The sequence below is a fragment of the Topomyia yanbarensis genome, chromosome 3 (genome assembly GCF_030247195.1).
Source record: "Topomyia yanbarensis strain Yona2022 chromosome 3, ASM3024719v1, whole genome shotgun sequence".
In the NCBI taxonomy this organism is placed as follows: domain Eukaryota; kingdom Metazoa; phylum Arthropoda; class Insecta; order Diptera; family Culicidae; genus Topomyia; species Topomyia yanbarensis.
This window is the reverse complement of record NC_080672.1, coordinates 178,057,370-178,080,147: the sequence shown is the minus strand read 5'-3', so window position 1 is coordinate 178,080,147 and position 22,778 is coordinate 178,057,370. Positions and strand designations below refer to the sequence as shown.

Here is a 22,778-nt window from a genome sequence, read left to right as displayed (position 1 = left end):
GACCTGAAAATGACTAAAAGACTGTAAGGAGATAAAAATGTACACAAAATCCATATTTTCAACTTTTTGCCTGGAACCACATTTTTACATTATAATCTAATTTAAATTTGATGATATTGCTTGAAAAATTGAGATGAATATGGAAAAATGCTTATTTTCAATTGTGAAGTAATGGAATCCATATAACTTGTAACGTGACAGATCAAAAATTTGAAAAAAGTTTGGGGGACCACACTAAAAGCATGCATAAAATGTCTAACCTATATCTTTTATTACTACTTTGAGTCTACTTTTTGAAATTGTATTGTGTAAACCTTAAAGTTTTATTCATGTTTGAGAAAACACAATTGATCTAATGTAACGTGACAGATGTTTTCTGCTGTGAAGGAATTCCATCAAGTTTGATTCAATTACGTCAAAAATGGTCACCATCTGCGATTCTGATGAAAACTTTTACGTTTCATCTTTATGGGAGACTAAGTATTTTGCATTATTAAACAAACAATTTTTATTCAAGACTAATATTTAAAAAGGGCGTATCACATCTTAATGCACTCCTTTCAAAATATATTGTTCGAAAATCGCCATTGGTGCAGCAAAACTATATGATAGCGAGTTCTAGGGAATCAATTCTTCCTTGTGAATATTTTTTTGTGAAATTTTTCAATAAGAAAACAAAAAAAAATGTTAAAAAATACAATTACAAAAAAACAATGATTTTTTTGTTAACGAAAATCTAAAAACTGAAGAAACCGTAATTACATTATTAGGAAGTTATTAGTAAGGAAGCATTTTTAACTTCAAGTATGCTTCTAAATTTCTTAGTATTTGCCAGCCATAAATATAATTTTCTTATACAATACTATTACTAAATATAATTTCGAAGCAGAATGTTCTTAAGAAAAATTTTCCGAAATATTTTGATTTTTTTCTACAACAAAAATATCTAGTAGTGAAAATACATAACTCACAGATACCAAACGCAAAAACATAACACGTTTAAAATTTAATTGCAAATAAAAAATGTTTAAAATATAATTGCATTGTGGAGAAAATAATAATTTAATTTAATTTTAAAATATTTCAAAAATTCTTTTAATTTTTAAATTTGAATTTTTAATTTTAATTTTTTTTTCTTTAAATAATTTATTTCAAAATGGTTTTTCAATTCAAAATTTTCATGAAAAAATGTGCTTCAAAATGCAGATATTTTTAAGTTATTTTAGATTTTTTTTTCGAAATAATATATTACTTCGTGAAATTACCACCTTTTCATAAGTTATTCAAGTTTGTTCATCAAAACCAATATGTTTTTCTAAATAAATATGAAATTTCCCGTTAATACTCAGTTCCCAGATCAAGGATGATTTGTGCACGACTGTCTCGATATGCTTGCTGTAATAAAAATATAGAACTGTAACGTGACAGATTCTGGTTGTAACGTGACAGATCATTCAGAATACTCCATAAAATCGAAAACAAAGTTTTTCTTCAGGAAAACTATATTTCAAACTCTTTCTTGTTTTCTAAGCTTCATTTTAAAACTGCGTTCATGCAAATTTGGGGGCCAACGGAACAGACTTTTTCAATTTAGTCGGGCAACCTCCAAACTCACTGCGAAAATTGTGTAACGTGACAGACGTATTAAAATGACAATAACACGAAAACCGTTGATGATAGAAAATAACTTTCTGTAGAAAAAATGTGCGGTTTAGTGACCTTAATAATGTGCAGCTGGGATAGAATCTGATTTTATCGTTTTTGCTGACTTATCTTATGAAATATGCGTAAAAATGTAACGTGCCAGACAGAAGCCTTGACCATATATACAGGGTGTTTGGTTCATGGTTAAGAACCTCTCGAGGGATCATTGACTGTCGTATTTGGAGAAAAAAATCGTTCTACACATGCCATGAAATCTCAACCGTTACTAAGTTAATGAACTTTTTGTGTTAAAAACTTATTTGTCGTAAAATAGCTCTAACTCAAAAAATATACTTTGACCTTCAAATCTTTTAGATCCATTGGAAATAAATAAATAAATAAATAAATAAATAAATAAATTTTCGACTGAAAAATGTCCTCAAATGTTTCAGCTAATGAGGTTAAGTAATCTTTTCACAGTAATTTATTTAAAATTTAACAATTTTGATCGATTTTTCGTTCACTTCGCGAAAATCTTAATAGTTAACATCACTTTTTTAATAATTCAAATTGTTAGTCTTGAAAAGTTGTATAATTTGTTTTTTGACATGATACACTTATCTTGTCTTGTTTTCATGTGTTTGGGTTATTTAACTTGGATATTTTTATCTCATATTCACTAATACTAGCTCTTATTGAAAAAGTATGGCACTTATTGTACCTTTTCTTATTTTTATTCGAAAGCCAGGAAAATTTTGCAGAGAAAAAAGTATTAATACCTTTCAGTTAAGTGAATTTAGTGTTCTTTTAGAAGTTAATTAGTTTAAAGTTAGTGTTATTATTAGCATTTTCGTTATTTTCTTAGAATAGTAAATAATAAACTTCACCATTATTATCATGGAATTAATGCATCTCAGCAAGTTCTACAATTCTTCCTTTGACTCCATTCAATTATCTCTTTTAGTTTTGAAGCAAAATCATTTTTATCTTCTCGTTTCATATCATTCACCATTTCATCGAACCCACTGCATTTGTGATGAGGTCATGCTGTGTTAACTATTAAATTGCAGCGAAATGAAAAGTGATAGGGATAAAGTGTCAAAAAACAAGTTGTAGAGAATATTAAGGGGCACCAAATGAACAATAGTGACGATAAATTTAGTTGATTAATAATTAGAATAATTACAAAAATCACCAAAAACGCAAATTTTGAGTTATTTTACTAGTAAAAAGTCATGTAGTACACTTAACTAAAAGATATCTGTACATACATCGAAAGGAAATTTTCCCAGCTTTCCAATGAAACCCTGGTAATAGCGATATAAAGCATATTGTTTAGACTAGAGTCTTTTAAGAACTTGCAAGTCAATTACAGGAAAAGTTTAGAAGTGAAATTACAAGGAAACGGGAAGAGAGAGGAATATTATGTTGAAGAACAAATTATGGATCGTACTCAAACCCAACTTGTGGATAATAGATATTGCTATAATCATAATTCATTATTTTGAGAAAATTAACAAAAACTTCATCAACAACGCTAACTTTTAACTAGTTTACAACTAAAAGGTAATTAAAACTAATTATCTGAAAGATATGAGAACATTATTCAATAGAAAATTTTCTCACCTTTCCAATGGCACCAAAAGATTTAAAATACGAGATATACTTTTTGAGTTAGAGGTGTTAGAGGATAAACAAGTTTTTTTACACAAAAAGTTCAATAACTCTGTAACGGTTGAGATTTGATGATATGTGTGGAACGATTTTTTTCTCCAAATATGACAGTAAATCACCCCTCGAGAGATTCTTACTCATGAACCAAACACCCTATATATATATATATATATATATATATATATATATATATATATATATATATATATATATATATATATATATATATATATATATATATATATATATATATATATATATATATATATATATATATACGCCGACTATGCACACGTCGACCTAGCAACAGTCAGCGACGCTATCCACTTAACCCAAACTGTCCCGTCAGCAGATTCATTATACAAAACCACTTCCTCAGGCTTCGGATCGATCACTATTAGAGTTGAGTTAGTTCAGTTAGTTCAGTTGAAATTGTATTCCATTTAATTTGAATAAAAGTGATTTTTTAAAAAGCTTTAAAAGGGACTAAAACCTATTATTGGCGCAGCCTTACGGAACGAGTTGGAGTGAGTAACAGTGATAAAAGAGTGGAATAGTTATGCACCAACAAACGTAACTAGTGATCCCGTGGACAGTGTTGAAAAACTAGATACATCTGAAGCACAACATACGGAGGCTCATCAGGGAATAAACCAAAGTCGCAGTTGAGGATCCTCCCGCAGTAACCACCTGGAGCACCAGCAGCGTCCAGCCGGAACCACGAAACACGGTTCATGTCCTTACCTTTTACTACCAGATAGGCAAGATAAGAGAGAAGCGAATCAACTAGACCTGTGCGCTGCCGCCGCCGGTAAGTTTTAACAAACGCGGACGCCGAAAGGTAGACCGGCGGCGCGCCACCGACGCTTTTTTCTCACGCCGACAATTCGCGAACTCGAAAATCGTTGACTCATAATTTTATCCACAAATCTAGGAACATTGTCTATGGTCCGAATATACGAGGTTAACTGATTCGTGATTTATCACATATTGATCTTTATTTAGTATTAGAGGTTGTGAATTAGATCACAAAATTAACAAAGTCTTGATATTGTCTCGAAAAACTTTACACGACACTCGGAATATAATTCATGTATCCATTCTTGGTTCGTCAACTGGTTATGATTACCGCTGCCGCCGCCGGCCATATATGTCGCTTACGCCGCCGCCTATTAAAAATGCATCGGCGCACACCTCTAGAATCAACACGTTTAGTGGGTTTCTTGGAAACTTCGCGTAAGCATTTTTCCCTTCACTGTTTTCTCAATATACGCATTTGATTGTGGTTTTTTATAGGCGAAATTTAATGCCAAAAACAAAGTCAGCATTAAAAGAAGCAAGAGCGCTGTTCAAAAAGGTACAAATTAAAATAACCGACAGCAGCTCAGATTCCGAAGCTTTGAGTCTAGATTCTGGTGATTTATCTCATATACCAATAAAAGAGACCCCGGAAATTGAAAATTTAACATTAGAAGAAAATACTATGGATCCAGTATCTTCGCAAATGAATCACCTGAACCAAATGTTTCAGCAGCTAATAGAAAGGCAAGACCAGCAAGCACAAGCAATTAATGCACTATCGCAAAGTCAGACAGGTAATAACAGTAGAGTGCATCAAAATCCAGGAGCGGTGCAAGCTTTTTTTAAACTCCCCGACGCAATAAAAAATATCCCAAAATTCGATGGAAATCGAAAGCAATTATCTGCGTGGATTTCCACTGCAGAGAACACACTTGAAATTTTTAGACCAATAGTCACAGCAAGCCAATTTCCAATTTATGTGACCGCAGTAATAAACAAAATCGAGGGTAAAGCTAAAGACATAATATGTCTTGCGGGAAACCCCCATACGTTCGAAGAAATTTCAGAAATATTATTTAACGCGCTCGGTGATCGACAAGAACTAACATTTTATAAAAGCCAACTCTGGCTAAATAAAATGTCCGATAATATGTCCGTTCATAAATACTATTCAAAATGTAAAGAAATTACTCAAAATATAAAAACCCTGGCCAAACAAAACCCAAAATACAAAGACAATTGGGATGCGATTAACTCATTTATCGAAGATGCCCTGGCAGCATTTTAGCAGGGTTGAAAGAGCCATACTTTGGCTATGCGCAAGTCGCCAGTCCTGAGGACATGGAGGCAGCATACGCCTTCGTATGCAAATTCCGATCTAAAGAGGCAACTGCTTCTAACATGGACCAACCCATCCCAGAAATAAACCCAAGCAATTTAGAAATTTCAAATCAGACGAAAGAAATGAACGAAACGATAGACACGACCAAAAGGAACGGAAATTTGAAAACAAAGATTCTCCCCAACCCATGGATACAGATTCGACCAAATCTAAATTAACCCTAAACAGAGAACAAGCATATAACACAGAACTAACAGAACAAGAAAGATCCTCCGAATCAGAATCCGAAAACGAGAGTATTGACTTAAATTTTTGCTGGACTCAACACGAAAAAGAACAAACCTGAATTACTTACCCTACATGATAAGCAAAAATTTTAAAACAGGACAGTCAATCCGACTATTGATAGATACAAGCGCAAACAAAAATATTATTCGCCCCGGTGTTCTTACGAATACGACGCTAAAAAAAACTAAGATAAAAAATATTTCCGGGAATCACGAAATTAACAGAATGCTAATTTAATTGCCAAAAAATGTTCCCCCCCAAACATACTACGAATTGAATTTTCCCAATTCTTTTGATGGAATTCTTGGATCTGAAAAAAAACCTTGACCATTAGTAATTAGTAAAATATTTCCCCTCCAAAAGGCTTTACTCCCACATTATCGAAATCAGCACCTCTAAGAACGGAGACTGGATTGTCCCTACCTTTCAAAAACTACATAAAGCAATTGTTCCCAAGTAGCACACTTTGTTGCTATGCAGTATTCTTTTCTGGATGTGGAACAAAGAATTTTATTTTGAATACCTAAATCACTACCTACTATACGACCCAAAAAGCGCACGTTGAGATGCGATATAGAACAAGCTTTCTTTTCAATATGTTCTCATGCAGTAATATAGTACTCGATTAAAAACTTGTCCAGGATGTTTGACAAGTAATATTATTTACAATACAAAAGTTGCTGAAAAGAATATGTTACAACGGCAATGCTAGAAAGTTTACTGCAAAAACAAATTGAACACGATTTCATAGAAACATGTTCTAGCTAAGTTTATTTCCAAATGATAGTCGAATTGAAAAGATGTTGATCCCACAAGGAATCAATATTGAATATATAAACTCAAGAAAATATATATCATATTTTGCAATCAGTATGGTTTCAGTAGAGGGAAAACACTAAACAAAGTGTATATTTACTGTAAAACAGAGTAATTTACTTCCAGTATTTTAACGCGCCTCTGAAAATTTAATCCAAGAATTCCAATTTAATAATGCATCCGTGCATGCATCTAAATGTAAAAAACGTGATTAAATTACTATTCTCAAAACATACAGCAAAAATTCATGCAGAAAATACAATATACTTCTGAATTGAAAATAATCATAAATGCTTTGATAGCTTTTTCTCAAATTGTTAGACATGGCCGGGGAGGCATTTGTGAAAATGGCACTTGTTATGTATGTACAGTGGTACCAAATCGGGTTTTTATAATTTTGGGGAAAAAACCCAAGGTTTTTCCCGGATAAAACGGTTTTTTCGCGGGAAGATAGGGTTTTTTGCAATTTTGTGATATATTAGTAATTGTACATTAATGTATTGTTATCCAAACACTTTTATTTTATTTATGAGCATTGTAGTCATAAAGTTTTGCATGTATATAAATTCTGAATGGTTTTCCTCGATTGAATCATTGCTATAGCGGTGATCCAACATTTCTTCACAAATATTGTGGTTGAATAAGTGATAAAACTTTTCAACACGTTTTGGGCTAAGTCGAGTGCGTTTCTTACTGTGAATCCACCTAACGTACTAAATATTTTTTCTACTGTTGCTGATGTAGTTGATGCCGAAAGAATTCGGATTGCGATTTGTGAGAGTTCTGATTACGGTTCATACTAATGACGAATGTCAAGGCCACTCGCTTTCTGCATATTACTCACTTTTACTTTTCACCGAACTAAATAGGTATTTTCTAAATTTTGTATGAATACCTACCTCATTTCGCTAAAAGTATAGCAACCCCTAAAATGAGTAACAAGCCGAATAAAAGTAGTTTTGGCATCAAACGTTTATTCTAATTTTCACTAGTTTGAGTAACAATGACTATTGTTTCCAGTATTATATGAAACAAGTTGAAATATGGAATGGACCGAAATTAAAGTCGCAGGAACAGAAAATTCTTCGTAAAACCCGTTATAAATATATTAGAATGTGAAAATTGGATTTAAACTTCAATTTTAAAAATCGGCCAGGAGCTTTTCGATTATGTCCTAAAGAATTGAAAACGAAAAAAAGTATATCCGGTTCTTATAAAGGACTTTTCTTTATACAACTTTTAATCTTGAATGTAACGTTGAACGGAATTTGCCGTGAGCGAATTATACTGGATGTTCATCCTTGCCGACTTTTTCGGGTGAGAATATTCTAAGCGATTCTCATGCTCAAGGATCTCTGTCCGATTTTTACGCTTGATGTTTATATTCGATTTTTATATGCTAAGATATCTGGAGTGGGTTCTACAAAGTATGTTTTATCCTTGCGACTTATATTTTCGGTCTCTCAAATGTAAATGCAAGATTCTTCAACCCTCCGGAAGTCGCGCAAATGGCCCACTGAACGAGCAGCCGCTGGTGCCCTAAGACGATTTCACTAGATTTTCAGAGCAGCGTGTACTCAGTGCACTAGCGCGACTGCCGAAAGGTTAAAAACATTAAATGAACATCATACATTCGATAAAACGAAAAAACCCATATTTCGTCCGGGTTAAAATGATTTGGGAAAAAACCCGGTTAAAACCCAAAAATAAAAACCAGGGAAGATGGAATTTTTCCCATCGGTACATCACTGTGTATGTATCACTGTAGAACATCGTAGCAACTTGACGCACTATTTTGTTTATTACATAATATATAGATACCTAATTATCAGTGCATCAATTGATATCCAAAGTTTTGCTAAATCCTTCTGATACATTCCTATAATTAAACTCGGATGAAAACGAAAAAATATGCGCGATTGGGTAAAGTGAAATATCGAATCGAGCGATGTTGTTTTCATAGAAAAGTTTTAGATTACGTATGTAGAACAAGTGGTTCTTATGTTGTTCAATGTGTTCTTATTGGGAATTCCATGAACTGTTTCTGTTTAGCAGATTTTTTGTTTATCTCTTTTGACGTTTCTCTGTGGGACTTATTCCAGCTCGGCGTCCGGCAAAATTATCATATCGGCCCAACATCAAATGAATAAGACCAACGAATTACATTCGTTGGACAGATTTTTCTGTTTGCGTAATCCAACAACAATCACGGGGAAAACAGTAGAGCAAAGCAAATGGGTTGTCGAACCCCTCTGTTAAATGTCAAACAACCGTCTCGTGAAAAGCCTAAATGTAATATTGCTGTAGACCGTCGTAGAGACTTGCAAGAGCGATGCACTATATTATTTTGTTTATTACTTACCATACAATTGCTTACCAGTATGTTAATTGGTATTAATAGTTTTGCTACATTTTTGTGAAGCAATACAAAAATTAAACTAGGGCGAAATATGAAAAATACTCGTATTTAGGCGAATCAATGTTTCGAATCGAACGTTCTAGTTTTGATACACAAGTTTTTGATTTCTTAGATAGAACATGTAGTTGTTCTTATGGTGTTCAATATGTTCCTAGGCAGAAGTAAGAGTATTCTGATATCGCAGTAGAACGTCGTAGGAACTTGAAAGAACGACGCTCTATTTTGTTTATTGCACCGCCTATGTAAAAATCTGTGTTAAGGAAAGCGAAGAATTTTGTCTTAAAACAAGAAGTGGCGATTTCTTGTAGTTTTCGCGCGAGGTAAAAATTGAGAAATACCTATGCATTATAACAGAAAACTGGAAATTTGTGCATTAAAACAGAATACTATAGAAGTCTCTATTTTTGAAATTCTGCGAAACATATAGCCTCCAGTCGATTACCAGCGCAATAAATGGCAAATAAAATTGATAAAATTAAACTAAAATGTAAAATACTCGCATATGAAACGAGATCTCGAATCAAGCGCAATAGTTTTCAATCACAAGTTACAGATTACTTGGCTGTAATATGTGTTTAATATGTTTATATGTAGTATCGTTGAACGAAATCACTTGATCGGTATGTTCTACAAGCACCAAAATAAACTCATACAAAAACTTATGAATCAAATGAAAAAAAATGGTACAATCGCAACTTGTTTTTTAAAGATTATTGTGGTATCACTATGGAACATAATATTGCTTTGTTTCAGATTTCTTGACAAATACCGAAGTAGGACAAATACATGTTGTATCTTATTTGGCTCAAACAATTCTTACTTGTTAAACATAAAAACCGCATATAAGCCCTCTACAAAACATCTTTCGCTAATTTTATTTTCTTCACATGTTTTAATTGCTACTTGGGTATCGAGCCAGGTCTTTATAAGTCCTTTAATAAAAAGTCTACAGTTAAGGTTAATAAAAGCACTGTATCACAGCACAGTGTTTTAAAACGTCGTTTTCGTGCTCAAAATTAATAGCGTCTAAATCGTTGACTTTAGAGGTATAGTTTGTTCGGAGAAGTTGTTGTTCTTATGATTGCGCATCCACAGGAGTGTACCGTTCAGTGATTAATTCACCTATAAGTGATATACGAAATTTATTTTCTGAACTAATTGAGATAGAGACTTTGTGTCTTCGACAAAGTTGTAGAAAATGTTACTACAAAAGAAATTGCTGATGACACTACATATCTAGCTTCAATAGTTTACGAATTATGGAACATATTATATGGAAGACCCCTTAAAATTAGTTTTTTCATCAGATCGTACCAATCACTCGGAGTGATCGGTTGAGTTTATCTTTTTCTCGTTCTGGCCCGTGATTGCCTGGAAAATAAGTGCTCGGCCTACGCCACCCGGATCTTTCTTTCAATCTCGGCCTCAGCCATCCGGCTCCAATCGTATTTCGCTACCCCAGCGATAGTTCACGCGAGTGCAGTGTTAATTCTCCCGATCAGTAGTGCGAATATCAAGTGCATCGAAAGTCGCTTCCCTACGGGTCCGTCCCACCCCAAGGGGCCGCGGAGCCGCCAAAGGGTCACTCCCGACCCAATTTAGCAAAATTCCAAGCTTACTACGGCATTTCCGCGAGAAAATTGGACATCGAAAGTTGTACCAGGTAACAGGAGCGCAGACTCACAAGTAGGTAAACAACTCGCGCCTCCACCGAAACTTCAATCTCAAATCGATAAACACGACCGCGCCTCCACCAAACCAAATATTCAAACTAAGTGAAAAACTTGCGTCTCCACCAAATCGAATTTTCAAACCTAGTGAAAAACTTGCGCCCCCATTAAATTGCCGACCGTCGGCGATTTGTATGAGAGTGTAGCAGCGAACCCTCGAGTCGAACCGGTGCTCGTGTGTGCAGTGACTTGTACGAGAGTTTTGTGACGAACCCCACCAACAATAACAAAATGCCGCGCCCCCCTCCCCCCGATTGGGGCGGGGAACCACCCCTTAGTCGATCACTCCCCGGCTACATGAACTCCGGGGACGTAATTGACCAACAGACCCTACTATTAAGAGCAATCGACGAGCCAGGAAACACGGAACAACGTCTCCCCGCCGATCCCTTCCTTATCCTGAAATCGGTACAGGCAGTGCTTGAGACTGACCCCAGAAACCTGGTGAGCGCAACAAAAGAGGCAAAGGGATACAGATACGTATTGAGAACCCGATCCAAGAAAACCTATATAGCACTACAGAAAATGAACCAGCTCATAGGCGGCCAAAAGGTGGAGATCATCCCCCACCCAACACTCAACATAGTACAAGGCGTTATCTACGATCCCGACACAAAAGACGTAGAAGAAGCTAGACTTCTGGAAGAGCTGAAGACTCAGGGGGTCACAAACGTTCGGAGAATTACAAAAATGGTCGACAAAAAACCGACCAACACACCACTGGTTATCCTATCATTCTCTGGTTCCATCCTTCCGGAGCACGTGTATATTGGTCTACTGCGCACCAGCATTCGCCCGTACTACCCACTGCCGATGATGTGCTTCAAGTGCGGGCACTTCGGGCACGGCAGTCGATTCTGCCCCAACCCCGCCGTCTGCCTGAACTGCAGCCAACAACACGAAACATCAAAGGAAAACCCCTGTGTCAACACAAGCCTCTGTATCAACTGCGGACAAGGACACTCGACACGTAGCCGGGAGTGTCCCAAATTCATTGAGGAGGAAATGATCACCAAAGCAAAAATCGACAACAACATCACCTATCCCGAAGCCAGAGCCCTAATAACCAAACGATCGCAAATCCCAACCTATGCCAGTACCATCAAAGGAAACACCAAGGACGACGAAAAGGACACAATCATAGCCCAGCTACAAAAAGAACTAGCAACCCTGAAGGAAAGCAAAGCTCAAAGCGCGGAAGACAATAAAGACCAGGTAATCAATATTCTTAAGGAACACTGTGCCAAGCAGGCCAAACAGCTGCAAGCAGCCTCCGCCGAAATAGCCAAACTCCGACAAGCTGTAACCGAGCTCTACAAATATCAGTCCGCTCACCCCTCGGAGAACACCAACGAAAACGCTTTTACGGGAACGAAAGCCAAAAAGGGCAAGTTTATTGAACCAACCTCCGTAGCGGGTACCTCTATCGGCCCGTTCAGCCTGTCCGAACCTAGAAGATCCAATCGCCAAAAAGAAAAAGACTCCCGAAAAAGTGGCACTGATAAATCCAGAAGCCCCAACTCCAAAGCAACTCCCGACATGACTCTGCTAACACCCAACAATGACTCCGCAATGTCTTGGTCCCGCTCCAGCTCAACAGCATCACTGAATAACCTAAATCAGGTACCCTCATCGGACCCTGACAACCCATTCACCATCTCGGAATAAACACAACAGCTCGCAAACGCCTAACCCGGCAGTCAGCAAACAACAAAAGCAATTAAATTCAACAGCCGAAACAAAACAAACAACCCTCCCGCGTCGACCCCGACCGGGGACGTTCCGGGTCCTCCCGATGCACCCCCGGCGGCTGTTGACGCGGGCCCGGGTTTTACCCAGGCAAGTACTTTTAGACTAAATGCAACAGCAAACAACCGACTGCCCCTAAACCCTTCCAGCCAACACCTACCAGACGGCACCCGGCCGTCAATCATCGAAACCCTGAACTACAATCACTCGCCCGACACGCCAACACAATCAATAGCACACAAAGAAATCAACAACTTGGACTCCACCCCCAAAAGCCTAGACCACAGCAACATCAACCGTTATCCCCGCCACCCAAGCCCTATAGCCGGATGCTCGTGGCATCCAGTACGGTTTCACTACGGGAACAGCGATTCGAACGAGCCGCAACGGAACATCAATACCTGTTCCACTAGTTCGTCAGCAGAATCCGTTTGTTTGGATTCACACCAGATCAGCAATAACAACAAAAACGCATACATCAAAAAAGCCCCCCTCCTCGCGCCGCCCCCGACTCGGGAGGTGCCGGAAACATCCGATGAGTCCCCGACGGTTGCCGGCGCGGGGAACCCGGGGCTTCCTCGGGTAAGTTCCACCAACCCCGTAACCCGACCGGATCCATCTGTCGCACTCTTCTCCTCTACAGAGTCCCACGGTACAAAATCAGCCGCATCATTGCAGAACGCCAGCGTTACCAAAGAAAGCAACAGACTTCAATCCACCTACAACGCAACTTGCTCACCGTGCATCAAAAAAGCCCACCTCCCCGCGCCGCCCCCGACTCGGGAAGTGCCGGAGTCATCCGAAGAGTCCCCGACGGTTGCCGGCGCGGGGAACCCGGGTCCCTCCCGGGTAAGTTCCCACCATACTATAACTCAACAGATCCCAATTGCTGTCGCCTCTACCCTTTCCACAAAAGCACAAACAGGCCAAACGCTCCCTATAAGCAAAACACCGGCGGTCCCCCCACCGCCCGTTCTATCAACTTCGACAAGGCCCAGCAGCCGACCGGCGAGTAATCGTGGTCCCAACCATAGCTCTGACCCTCTACCCGTACGAACAAACTACACCTTGGCCATTCAGTGGAACACCAACGGCCTGAGAACAAACCTAGGTGACCTCCAACACATGATTGCTCGCTCAGCGCCCATCTGTCTCGCTATCCAAGAGACACACATAAAAGGTGATACGGATCCATCACCGTGGTTCGGGCACCGTTACACCTGGGATTCAGCTAAAGGATCGAACCTCTACCAGACGGTCGGCCTAGGAACCAGAGCTGACCTTCCGTCCGAGCTGGTAAAACTGGACACCGACCTGATCGTCGTCGCCAGAAAGATCAATTTTCCCATAAAATGCACGGTGGCATCCATATACATCCCCCAAGAAGTAAAAGACGTCGGAAACAAATTGCGGAATCTGTTCAAGCAACTGCAGACCCCGTTCATACTAATGGGTGACTTCAACGCGCATCACACAGTGTGGGGATCAAGAAGGTGTTGCCATCGCGGCAACGCCATTATCGACGCAGTTGAAGATAGCGATGCCGTGACGCTAAACGATGGCAGTATAACCTTTCTCCGGGGCCGATCCACATCCGCCATAGACTTAACTATATGCTCTAGCTCCATCGCCGGAGCCTGCGGATGGTCGGTCCTAGCCGACATCGGGAACAGTGATCATCTTCCTATCACAATCTCTCATGGTCGATTGCCCCCATTAACGTCGCGACGCCGCCGTTGGATCTACGATCGAGCGGATTGGCCCACCTACGAAGACAACATTTCGGATGCCCTCGATCGAGACCGCAATTACTCCCCAGAGGAACTCGTAGAAGTTATGACTCAGGCCGCAAAATCATGCATCCCGCGAACTAGCGGAGCACCACCAAACCGGTCGGTTCACTGGTGGAACCCAGAAGTAGCGAAGGCAATCAAAGAACGACGAAAAGCTCTTCGAGCTCTTAAAAATACTCCCCCTGACCATCATCAATGGGATGAGCGATCGGCGGTTTTTCGACATTTTAGGAATCAGGCCAGACAAGCCATCGCGAAAGCCAAGGAGGCCAGCTGGACAGCCTTCCTGGGCGGGATAAGTTCCGAATCGTCGACCGCGGAACTGTGGAGAAGGGTAAATGCCCTTAGTGGCAAAAGAAGACAAAACGGTTTTGCACTATCGCTCAATGGTACCACGACAGTTGAACCTTCCGAAATTGCAAACGAAATCGGGAAGCACTTCGCATTGATCTCGGGGGACTCTTCCCTCCCACCCTCCTTTCTCAAAACGAAGACGGCCACAGAAGCTACTCCTACAATCTTCACGCCAGATGCGAGTCAAAATTACAACGTACCTTTCTCCGGGGTGGAACTTGCCACTGCACTAAGCACAGCAAAAGGCAACTCTGCCGGACTCGACGACGTCGGTTATCCCCTGTTAAGACATCTACCTCCAGTTGCCAAACGAGCGCTACTAGACGGTTTCAACAGGATCTGGGGAGGCGAGCCGCTACCAGACAACTGGAGAACCGCCCTCATGATCCCCATCCCGAAGAAATGCGAAGGAACCAGAAGCCCGAATGACTTCCGACCCATCAGTCTCCTCCCCTGCATTGGGAAAACGATGGAAAAAATGGTGAACAGACGCCTGTTAACCCTCCTCGAGGAACAAGATCTTCTTGATCGTCGGCAGTTCGCTTTCCGAAAGGGACTCGGTACAAGTGTTCATTTAGGCTGCCTCGGCGAAATTTTAAGCGACGCCATAGCCAACGACCTTCATGCGGACATTGCCATCCTTGATCTCGCCAAGGCATACAACACTGTATGGCGCGAAGGAGTGCTTCGCCAGCTGCATCAATGGGGCATCCGCGGAAACCTCGGCTGCTTCATAAAACAATACCTTAGCGACCGAAGCTTCAGGGTGGGTATCGGAGGAAACCAATCGGACCTATTTTGGGAGGCAAACGGGGTACCCCAAGGATCGGCGCTGGCAGTTACACTATTCCTAGTCAGCATGAACTCCCTCTTTGCCACGCTCCCGAAAGGCATATTCGTATTCATCTACGCAGACGACGTGATTCTTGTAGCGATCGGGAAAACGACCGGCCGCACCAGATTGAAGCTGCAGGCTGCCGTAAACGCCGTTGGTCGGTGGGCCAACTCGGTCGGTTTCAGCATCTCCGCCCCAAAATGCGCTATTTCACACTGTTGCAACTCTTACCACTTAGCCACCGACCGGCCGGTCAAACTCGCTGGAACAGTAATACCATTCCGTAAAGAGCCAAAAATCCTTGGCGTGATAATCGACCGTAAGATGACTTTCCTTCCACACTTTCGACGGGTGAAAAAGGATTGCGAAAGCAGGAAACGTCTTGTCCGCACCATCAGCTCGAGACACCCAAGGTGGAACAGGCAAAGCGCACTCAACATCAGCCAGGCCCTCATCCACAGTCGTCTGTTCTATGGCCTTGAAATAACCAGTCGTAACTGGGAGGGTTTAATCGATACCCTCGCACCGCTGTATCACGGAGCAATCAGATCAGCCTCAAACCTGCTGCCAAGCACCCCCGCCGAAGCTGCCTGCGTCGAAACCGGCGTCCTTCCCTGTCGGTGGGCAGTGGCAATAGCCGTTCTAAGACGAGCCATGGGGTTCCTAGAAAGAACATCGGGTGATGAATGCCATCTACTACAGACAGCTATGAGCATACACACCATGTTTGCCAATGCCCCTCTTCCCACAGTCGCCCAGCTACATCGGGTCAACAACCGCGCCTGGCACGAGCGCGGTCCAAACATAGACATCAGTCTGGCTGTATCCACCAGAGCAGGAGATCCTCCCCGGGCTGCCAGAGCCAAATTCCTACAGATGGTCGAACAAAAATACTCAAACCATCTGCACATCTACACCGACGGCTCGAAACTTGGCGAGGGGGTGGGCGCGGGTGTGAGCGGAATCGGAGCGGGCCTCGCCCGTCGTTTACTCTCCGGGTGTTCCGTGTTCTCCGCGGAAGCCGCCGCCATCGTCATTGCGGTTACCAACAAACCTGAAGACACACCCACAGTGATCTTCTCCGATTCCCTCTCAGTCATCAAAGCGCTGGAATCAGGGGAGTCCAAGCACCCCTATGTCCAAGCCATAGAACAATCCTGTGACTCATTAACTACCATATGCTGGGTACCCGGACACAGCGGAATCCGCGGTAACGAGGATGCTGACCACTTGGCTGCGCTCGGCCGACGCTCTCGCGCCCTGTTCTCTAATGAAGTACCGTCATCCGACATCATCAGGGAATTCAAGGCGAAGACCTCTGAGCACTTCATCACTCACTGGAGGACTCTCCGAGGCTACCCTCAAAAGGTAAAGGGAGACCTCGAAAAGTGGACAGACCGCGAAAACCGAGTTGAACAAAGAGCGCTATCCCGCCTCCGCGTGGGACATACGAGGCTCACCCATGCCCACACCATTACCCGCGTCGACCCTCCAATATGCACATCTTGCAGCACTAGACTCACGGTGGAGCATCTACTAATAAACTGCAGGGAGTTCGACAACCTACGACGACATCACAACTTGCCCTCCTCGATTCGAGAAACACTGGCAAATGACCCAGTGCACGAAGAGGCACTACTTGCCTTCCTGAAAGATGCCAATCTTCTCGAATCTATCTAAGACAGACCGCGAACCGGCCAACTTCACACCATCCTCTACTGCAACCACTACCACTACTGCTCAGCGGGCCCTCCGCCACACCCGGACCGGGTGTCGGGGCGGTTCTCCCGCGCCCCTTCCACAACCGCAATCCGTCAGACCAACTACAACCACCGCCCAGCGGGCCCTCCGCCACACCCGGACCGGGTGCTGGGGAGGTTCTCCCGCGGCCCTTCTACAACTGCAATCCGTCAGCACTATTACTACCACCGCCCAGCGGGCCCTCCGCCACACTCGGACCGGGTGCAGGGGAGGTTCTCCCGCGGCCCTTCTACAATGGCAACCCGTCAGCCCAACTACCACCACCGCCCAGCGGGCCCTCCGCCACACCCGGACCGGGTGCTGGGGAGGTTCTCCCGCGGCCCTTCCACAACCGCAATCCGTCAGCCCAGCTACTACCACCGCCCAGCGGGCCCTCCGCCACACCCGGACCGGGTGCCGGGGAGGTTCTCCCGCGGCCCTTCTACAACTGCAATCCGTCAGCACTATTACTACCACCGCCCTGCGGGCCCTCCGCCACACTCGGACCGGGTGCTGGGGAGGTTCTCCCGCGGCCCTTCTACAATGGCAACCCGTCAGCCCAACTACTACCACCGCCCAGCGGGCCCTCCACCACCGCCCGGACCGGGTGCTGGGGAGGTTTTCCCGCGGCTCTCCTACAACCGCAATCTGCCAGCCCAATTACTACCACCGTCCAGCGGGCCCTCCGCCACACCCGGACCGGATGCGGGGGAGGTTCTCCCGCGGCACTTCTACAACTGCAATCCATCAGCACTATTACTACCACCGACCTGGGGGCCCTCTGCCACACTCGGACCGGGTGCTGGGGAGGTTCTCCCGCGGCCCTTCTACAATGGCAACCCGTCAGCCCAACTACTACCACCGCCCAGCGGGCCCTCCACCACCGTCCGGACCGGGTGCTGGGGAGGTTCTCCCGCGGCCCCTCTACCATCGAAATCCGTCAGCCCAACTACTACCACCGCCCAGCGGGTGCTAGGGAGGTCTCTCGACTAACCGCAAATAAACAAGTCACCCACCACCATCGTTCAGTGGGTCCACTGACATACCAAAACCGGGCGCTGGGGAGGCTCCCCCGCGGCCCTGGCAAGCTGTCTTCATTCCGGAGCTCAACACCTCATCAATCCAATAGCCAATCGATCTCAAAGAAGAAAAACCAAATCAGTGAAATGTATCACAACTATTCCCTTTCTTATGGCGAATGACCCTGTGTGGTTAAAGCCCAATAAATAATAATAATAATAATAATAATAGTTTTTTCATGATAACTTTTTTAGATATTCTCGTATCTTCTTGGAATCTTCCACAAAGTTGTTTGCGGTATCGAAACACATATTTTTGCTTAACATAGTTACTTCCTATCTGTTGAATTTAAAAAGATATTCCAAATTTTACGATATTTTTGGGGTAACTTCCACCTTAAATAATTCGTTAAGGAGCAAAAAGGAGCAAACAACATCATAACATACTGAAAGTACTAGCTTTTTACTTTCATAAAATGGCCCGATTGTTAGTCGACGCGATTCTCCCCGAGTGTTATGTTCAATACAATATGCCATCGCAGTGGTATAAAATGAAATATTCAAGCGCACTGCGACAAACAGCTTCATGTTTTTATGGTAAATTGCATAGAACACGGTAACCCATAACATGCAATGCATATGGTTTGCCTTTCCAAAATCAAATTGCAGTTTTGGATGTGTTTAATAATGTCGATATTTGAATTATAAATTAGATAAATAAATTTATTTTTAATAATCGTTTTCTACGACATCTTCAAAGTATCTTCTTCCGCTAGAAGAGCTTTGGCTTCTTCTAAAAATCGTTTTATGCTTTTTTTTAGCCATCCCCAAGCCTCAGTCATGACAGAATCCACATTGTGAACAGGTGACGTTAATCAAACTCTATTATAATTGTCACGAAAGACATTAATAAACCTTCTGGTGGGATTTTCATAATTTTTCCAAGCTTACCAGTATCCACTGATTGCTTAAATTTCACGTGACACACTTCTCGAACGCACGATATGCTACGTTTCGTACTTTGATCTTGATTGTGGTCAAAGTTCTCTTTTCCTTTTTTTGGACATCGATGAATATTTTTCATGCAATTTACCATGAAAAGATGAAGCTGCTTATTGCAGTGCGCTTGAATATTTCATTTTAAACCACTGTGATGGGATATTGTATTGAACATAACACTCGGGGAGAATCGCGTCGACTAACAATCGGGCCATTTTATGAAAGTAAAAAGCTAGTACTTTCAGTATGTTATGATGTTGTTTGCTCCTTTTTGCTCCTTAACGAATTATTTAAGGTGGAAGTTACCCCAAAAATATCGTAAAATTTGGAATATCTTTTTAAATTCAACAGATAGGAAGTAACTATGTTAAGCAAAAATATGTGTTTCGATACCGCAAACAACTTTGTGGAAGACTCCAAGAAGATATGAGAATATATAAAAAAGTTATCACGAAAAAACTAATTTTAAGGGGTCTCCCATATAATATGTTCCATAATTCGTAAACTATTGAAGCTAGATATGTAGTGTCTTCAGCAATTTCTTTTGTAGTAACATTTTCTACAACTTTGTCGAAGACACAAAGTCTCTATCTCAATTAGTTCAGAAAATAAATTTCGTATATCGCTTATAGGTGAATTAATCACTGAACGGTATACTCCTGTGGATGCGCAATCATAAGAACAACAATTTCTCCGAACAAACTATACTTCTAAAGTCAACGGTTTAGACGCTATTAATTTTGAGCACGAAAATGACGTTTTAAAACACTGTGCACAGGTGCACTGTCATTTGTGCTCAAAGTCGATAATTTCGAAACCATAACCCCAGTCAACATCTCCCATTGGCAAGGATACTCTATCCAAAATTATACGAACCAATCATTTATCGGCATTTGAAAAAGATAGTCTTCTCGAAACGATTCTGCAAAATCAAAATGTTCTCTTAAAACCGAATTAGAAACTGCGACATCGGCACTTAAGCACAAAATTATAACAACAGACGACCAACCGGTGTACACAAAATCTTATAGATACCCGCACGCATTTAAACATGACGTGGAACAACAAATCAGAGAATTCCTAGACAATGGTATTATTCGTCACTCGAAAAGCCCCTACTCCTCTCCTATCTGGGTGGTCCCTAAAAAACCGGACGCTTCCGGAAAACGCAAAGTTAGAGTCGTGATTGACTACAGGAAAATTAACGAAAAGACAATTAGTGACAAATTCCCGATACCACATATTGAGGAGATTATGGATAGTTTAGGAAAATCAGTTTACTTCACCACGCTCGATTTAAAATCCGGATTCCATGGACTGAAATGGACCCGGACCATCAGTACAAAACAGCATTTTCCACAGCATTAGGCCATTTTCAATTCATCAGAATGCCTATTGGTTTGAAAAATGCTTAAAAGACTTAAAAGACTCATAGAATTCAACCTAAAAATACAGATAGACTTCATGCGTCGAGAAACAGAGTTTCTCGGACATGTTATCACACAAAAAGGTTTTTAAACCGGACCCGGAAAAAATTAGGAAAATTTTGGACTGGAAGTTGCCCGAAAACCAAAAACAAATCAAACAGTTTCTCGGACTTTCTGGATATTACAGAAGGTTTATTAGAGACTATTCAAAAATTGTTAAACCAATGGTTAAATTAAAAAAAAAAGATCAGACAGTGAACATTAACGACAAAAACTACAGGGCTTCGTTCTCCAAACTAAAACAAATCCTATCATCAGACCAAATCCTCACATACCCTGATTTTCAACTCCCATTGATTCTCACGACAGACGCTAGTAACTACGCGATTGGTGCTGTCCTCTCCCAAATCCAGGACAAATGCGAAAGACCGATTGCATTCGCCAGTAGGACACTCACCAAATGCGAAACGAACTATAGTACCATTGAAAAAGAAGCATTAGCCAACATGTGGGGAATTAATAAATTCAAACCATATTTGTATGGGAACAATTTTTCACTTTTTGCCGACCACAGACCACGTCAATCTATCTATCTATCTATCTATATATATATATATATATATATATATATATATATATATATATATATATATATATATATATATATATATATATATATATATATATATATATATATATATATATATATATATATATATATATATATATATATATATATATATATATATATATATATATATATATATATATATATATATATATATATATATATATATATATATATATATATATATATATATATATATATATATATATATAAAAGTCAATGTTTGTATGTATATGATTTATAGACTCCCAGACGGCTTAACCGATTGTTGTAAAAATTTGTACATAGTAGGCGTTTTGTTATGGAGCGTGTTTGTGTGCTATTGGTTGGGAATTATCAGCCCGCCAGATGGCGCTTCGGAACAAATTGTGTTTTCCTCCTATTTCGATGAAAATCGCAGCAACGCGCGATGGGTATTAGCTAATACATAATAAATTGTAACAAGAATCAGAAACTCTTAAACTGGCGTATGGAACTCGAAAATTATGAATACACCATAATATACAAAGAAGGTGTTTGCGACTCACAATGATCCACCCTACACTACATCCCTGGTCAGCAGCAAAACCAATCGTGATCACATCACCGTCGAGAGCACCAAGGTACCGGTCCGGCCTATGCACTGGTGAAGGTACAATCTACCTACGATGGAGCGCCAGCGTAATTGCGATATGACTACAACCACTATCATCACCGAAAATGCCGAACTGATAACGGGCGATAAGAGAGTGAGATCCCATCATCTCTCACATACCGTCAGCCGAACCTAGGCCTCTCGATCATCGCTTTCCTAGCTATCTAAATATGATCGGGATAGCAGTCGAAATTAGGTCACCACCAAGAACGGGCAACCGACCCGCATTTTAATGTGTCTAGATTTAAGTCAAATATAGAATTTAAGTACAATTTGCATGTCGTTCATTGCCGGTCGAATAAAAGTGTGTCACTAAAATGTGTTTAGCCTAACCCGCGAGTTTTTGTGCATGAGTGAGCTTGACCTGATATTGGTCATTACCGAAGTTTCCACCAGTTGGTCCTAATCAATGGTCCGCCAATTTTGGATTCGGCCCCCCTTGGAACATTACCCCTTCACCACCTAATCAACGGTCGATGTTGGACCTGGCTGCACCACTGCTATCACCGCTATCGAAGACCCAGGAAGGTAAGCGGTCAGTCCCCAACAGAAGGTAAAAGTAATGTGGTGGCAAATGCGTAGAGTAGGAAAACTGAAGAAAGCTGCTAAGTCAATATAAATAATTCAGATTCTCCAATTTCAGGAAGAAATTCAGACTCGCAGGAAAGGGAAACGTCAAGTAGTGGAGCCGAGCCACCAATTGAGCCAAACGAATCAGATAAAGACGAGGCCCAATAAGAAGGACCCCGAAATGATGATTCCGACAATGAAACAATCCACACCACAACCTGTAAGTCCGGAACCGGAAGTCGGATCGAGATGAAATTAAATAGCCATTTACGGGGACGCAATACCTTTCATTTGAGGCCAAGTTTAGTCGAATCGG

General features: G+C 41.3%; 1 protein-coding gene across 4 annotated transcripts in view; it reads left to right on the top strand.

Moving 5' to 3' along the window:
* The window catches only part of LOC131693347 (dynein regulatory complex protein 1 homolog), a 252,565-nt gene that overhangs the window by 165,619 nt on the left and 64,168 nt on the right, over positions 1-22,778 (top strand). The window contains exons 1-2 of one of the 4 annotated variants that reach the window (XM_058981098.1): positions 22,110-22,420; positions 22,536-22,682. The exons of 2 other annotated variants lie outside the window; for them this stretch is intronic. In XM_058981098.1, coding sequence (XP_058837081.1) covers positions 22,644-22,682 — 39 coding nt within the window. In that variant the 5' untranslated portion in view covers positions 22,110-22,420; positions 22,536-22,643. Of the gene's footprint in view, positions 1-22,109; positions 22,421-22,535; positions 22,683-22,778 lie in introns of those variants that run through there. One more of the 4 variants, XM_058981097.1, reaches the window with a different exon arrangement.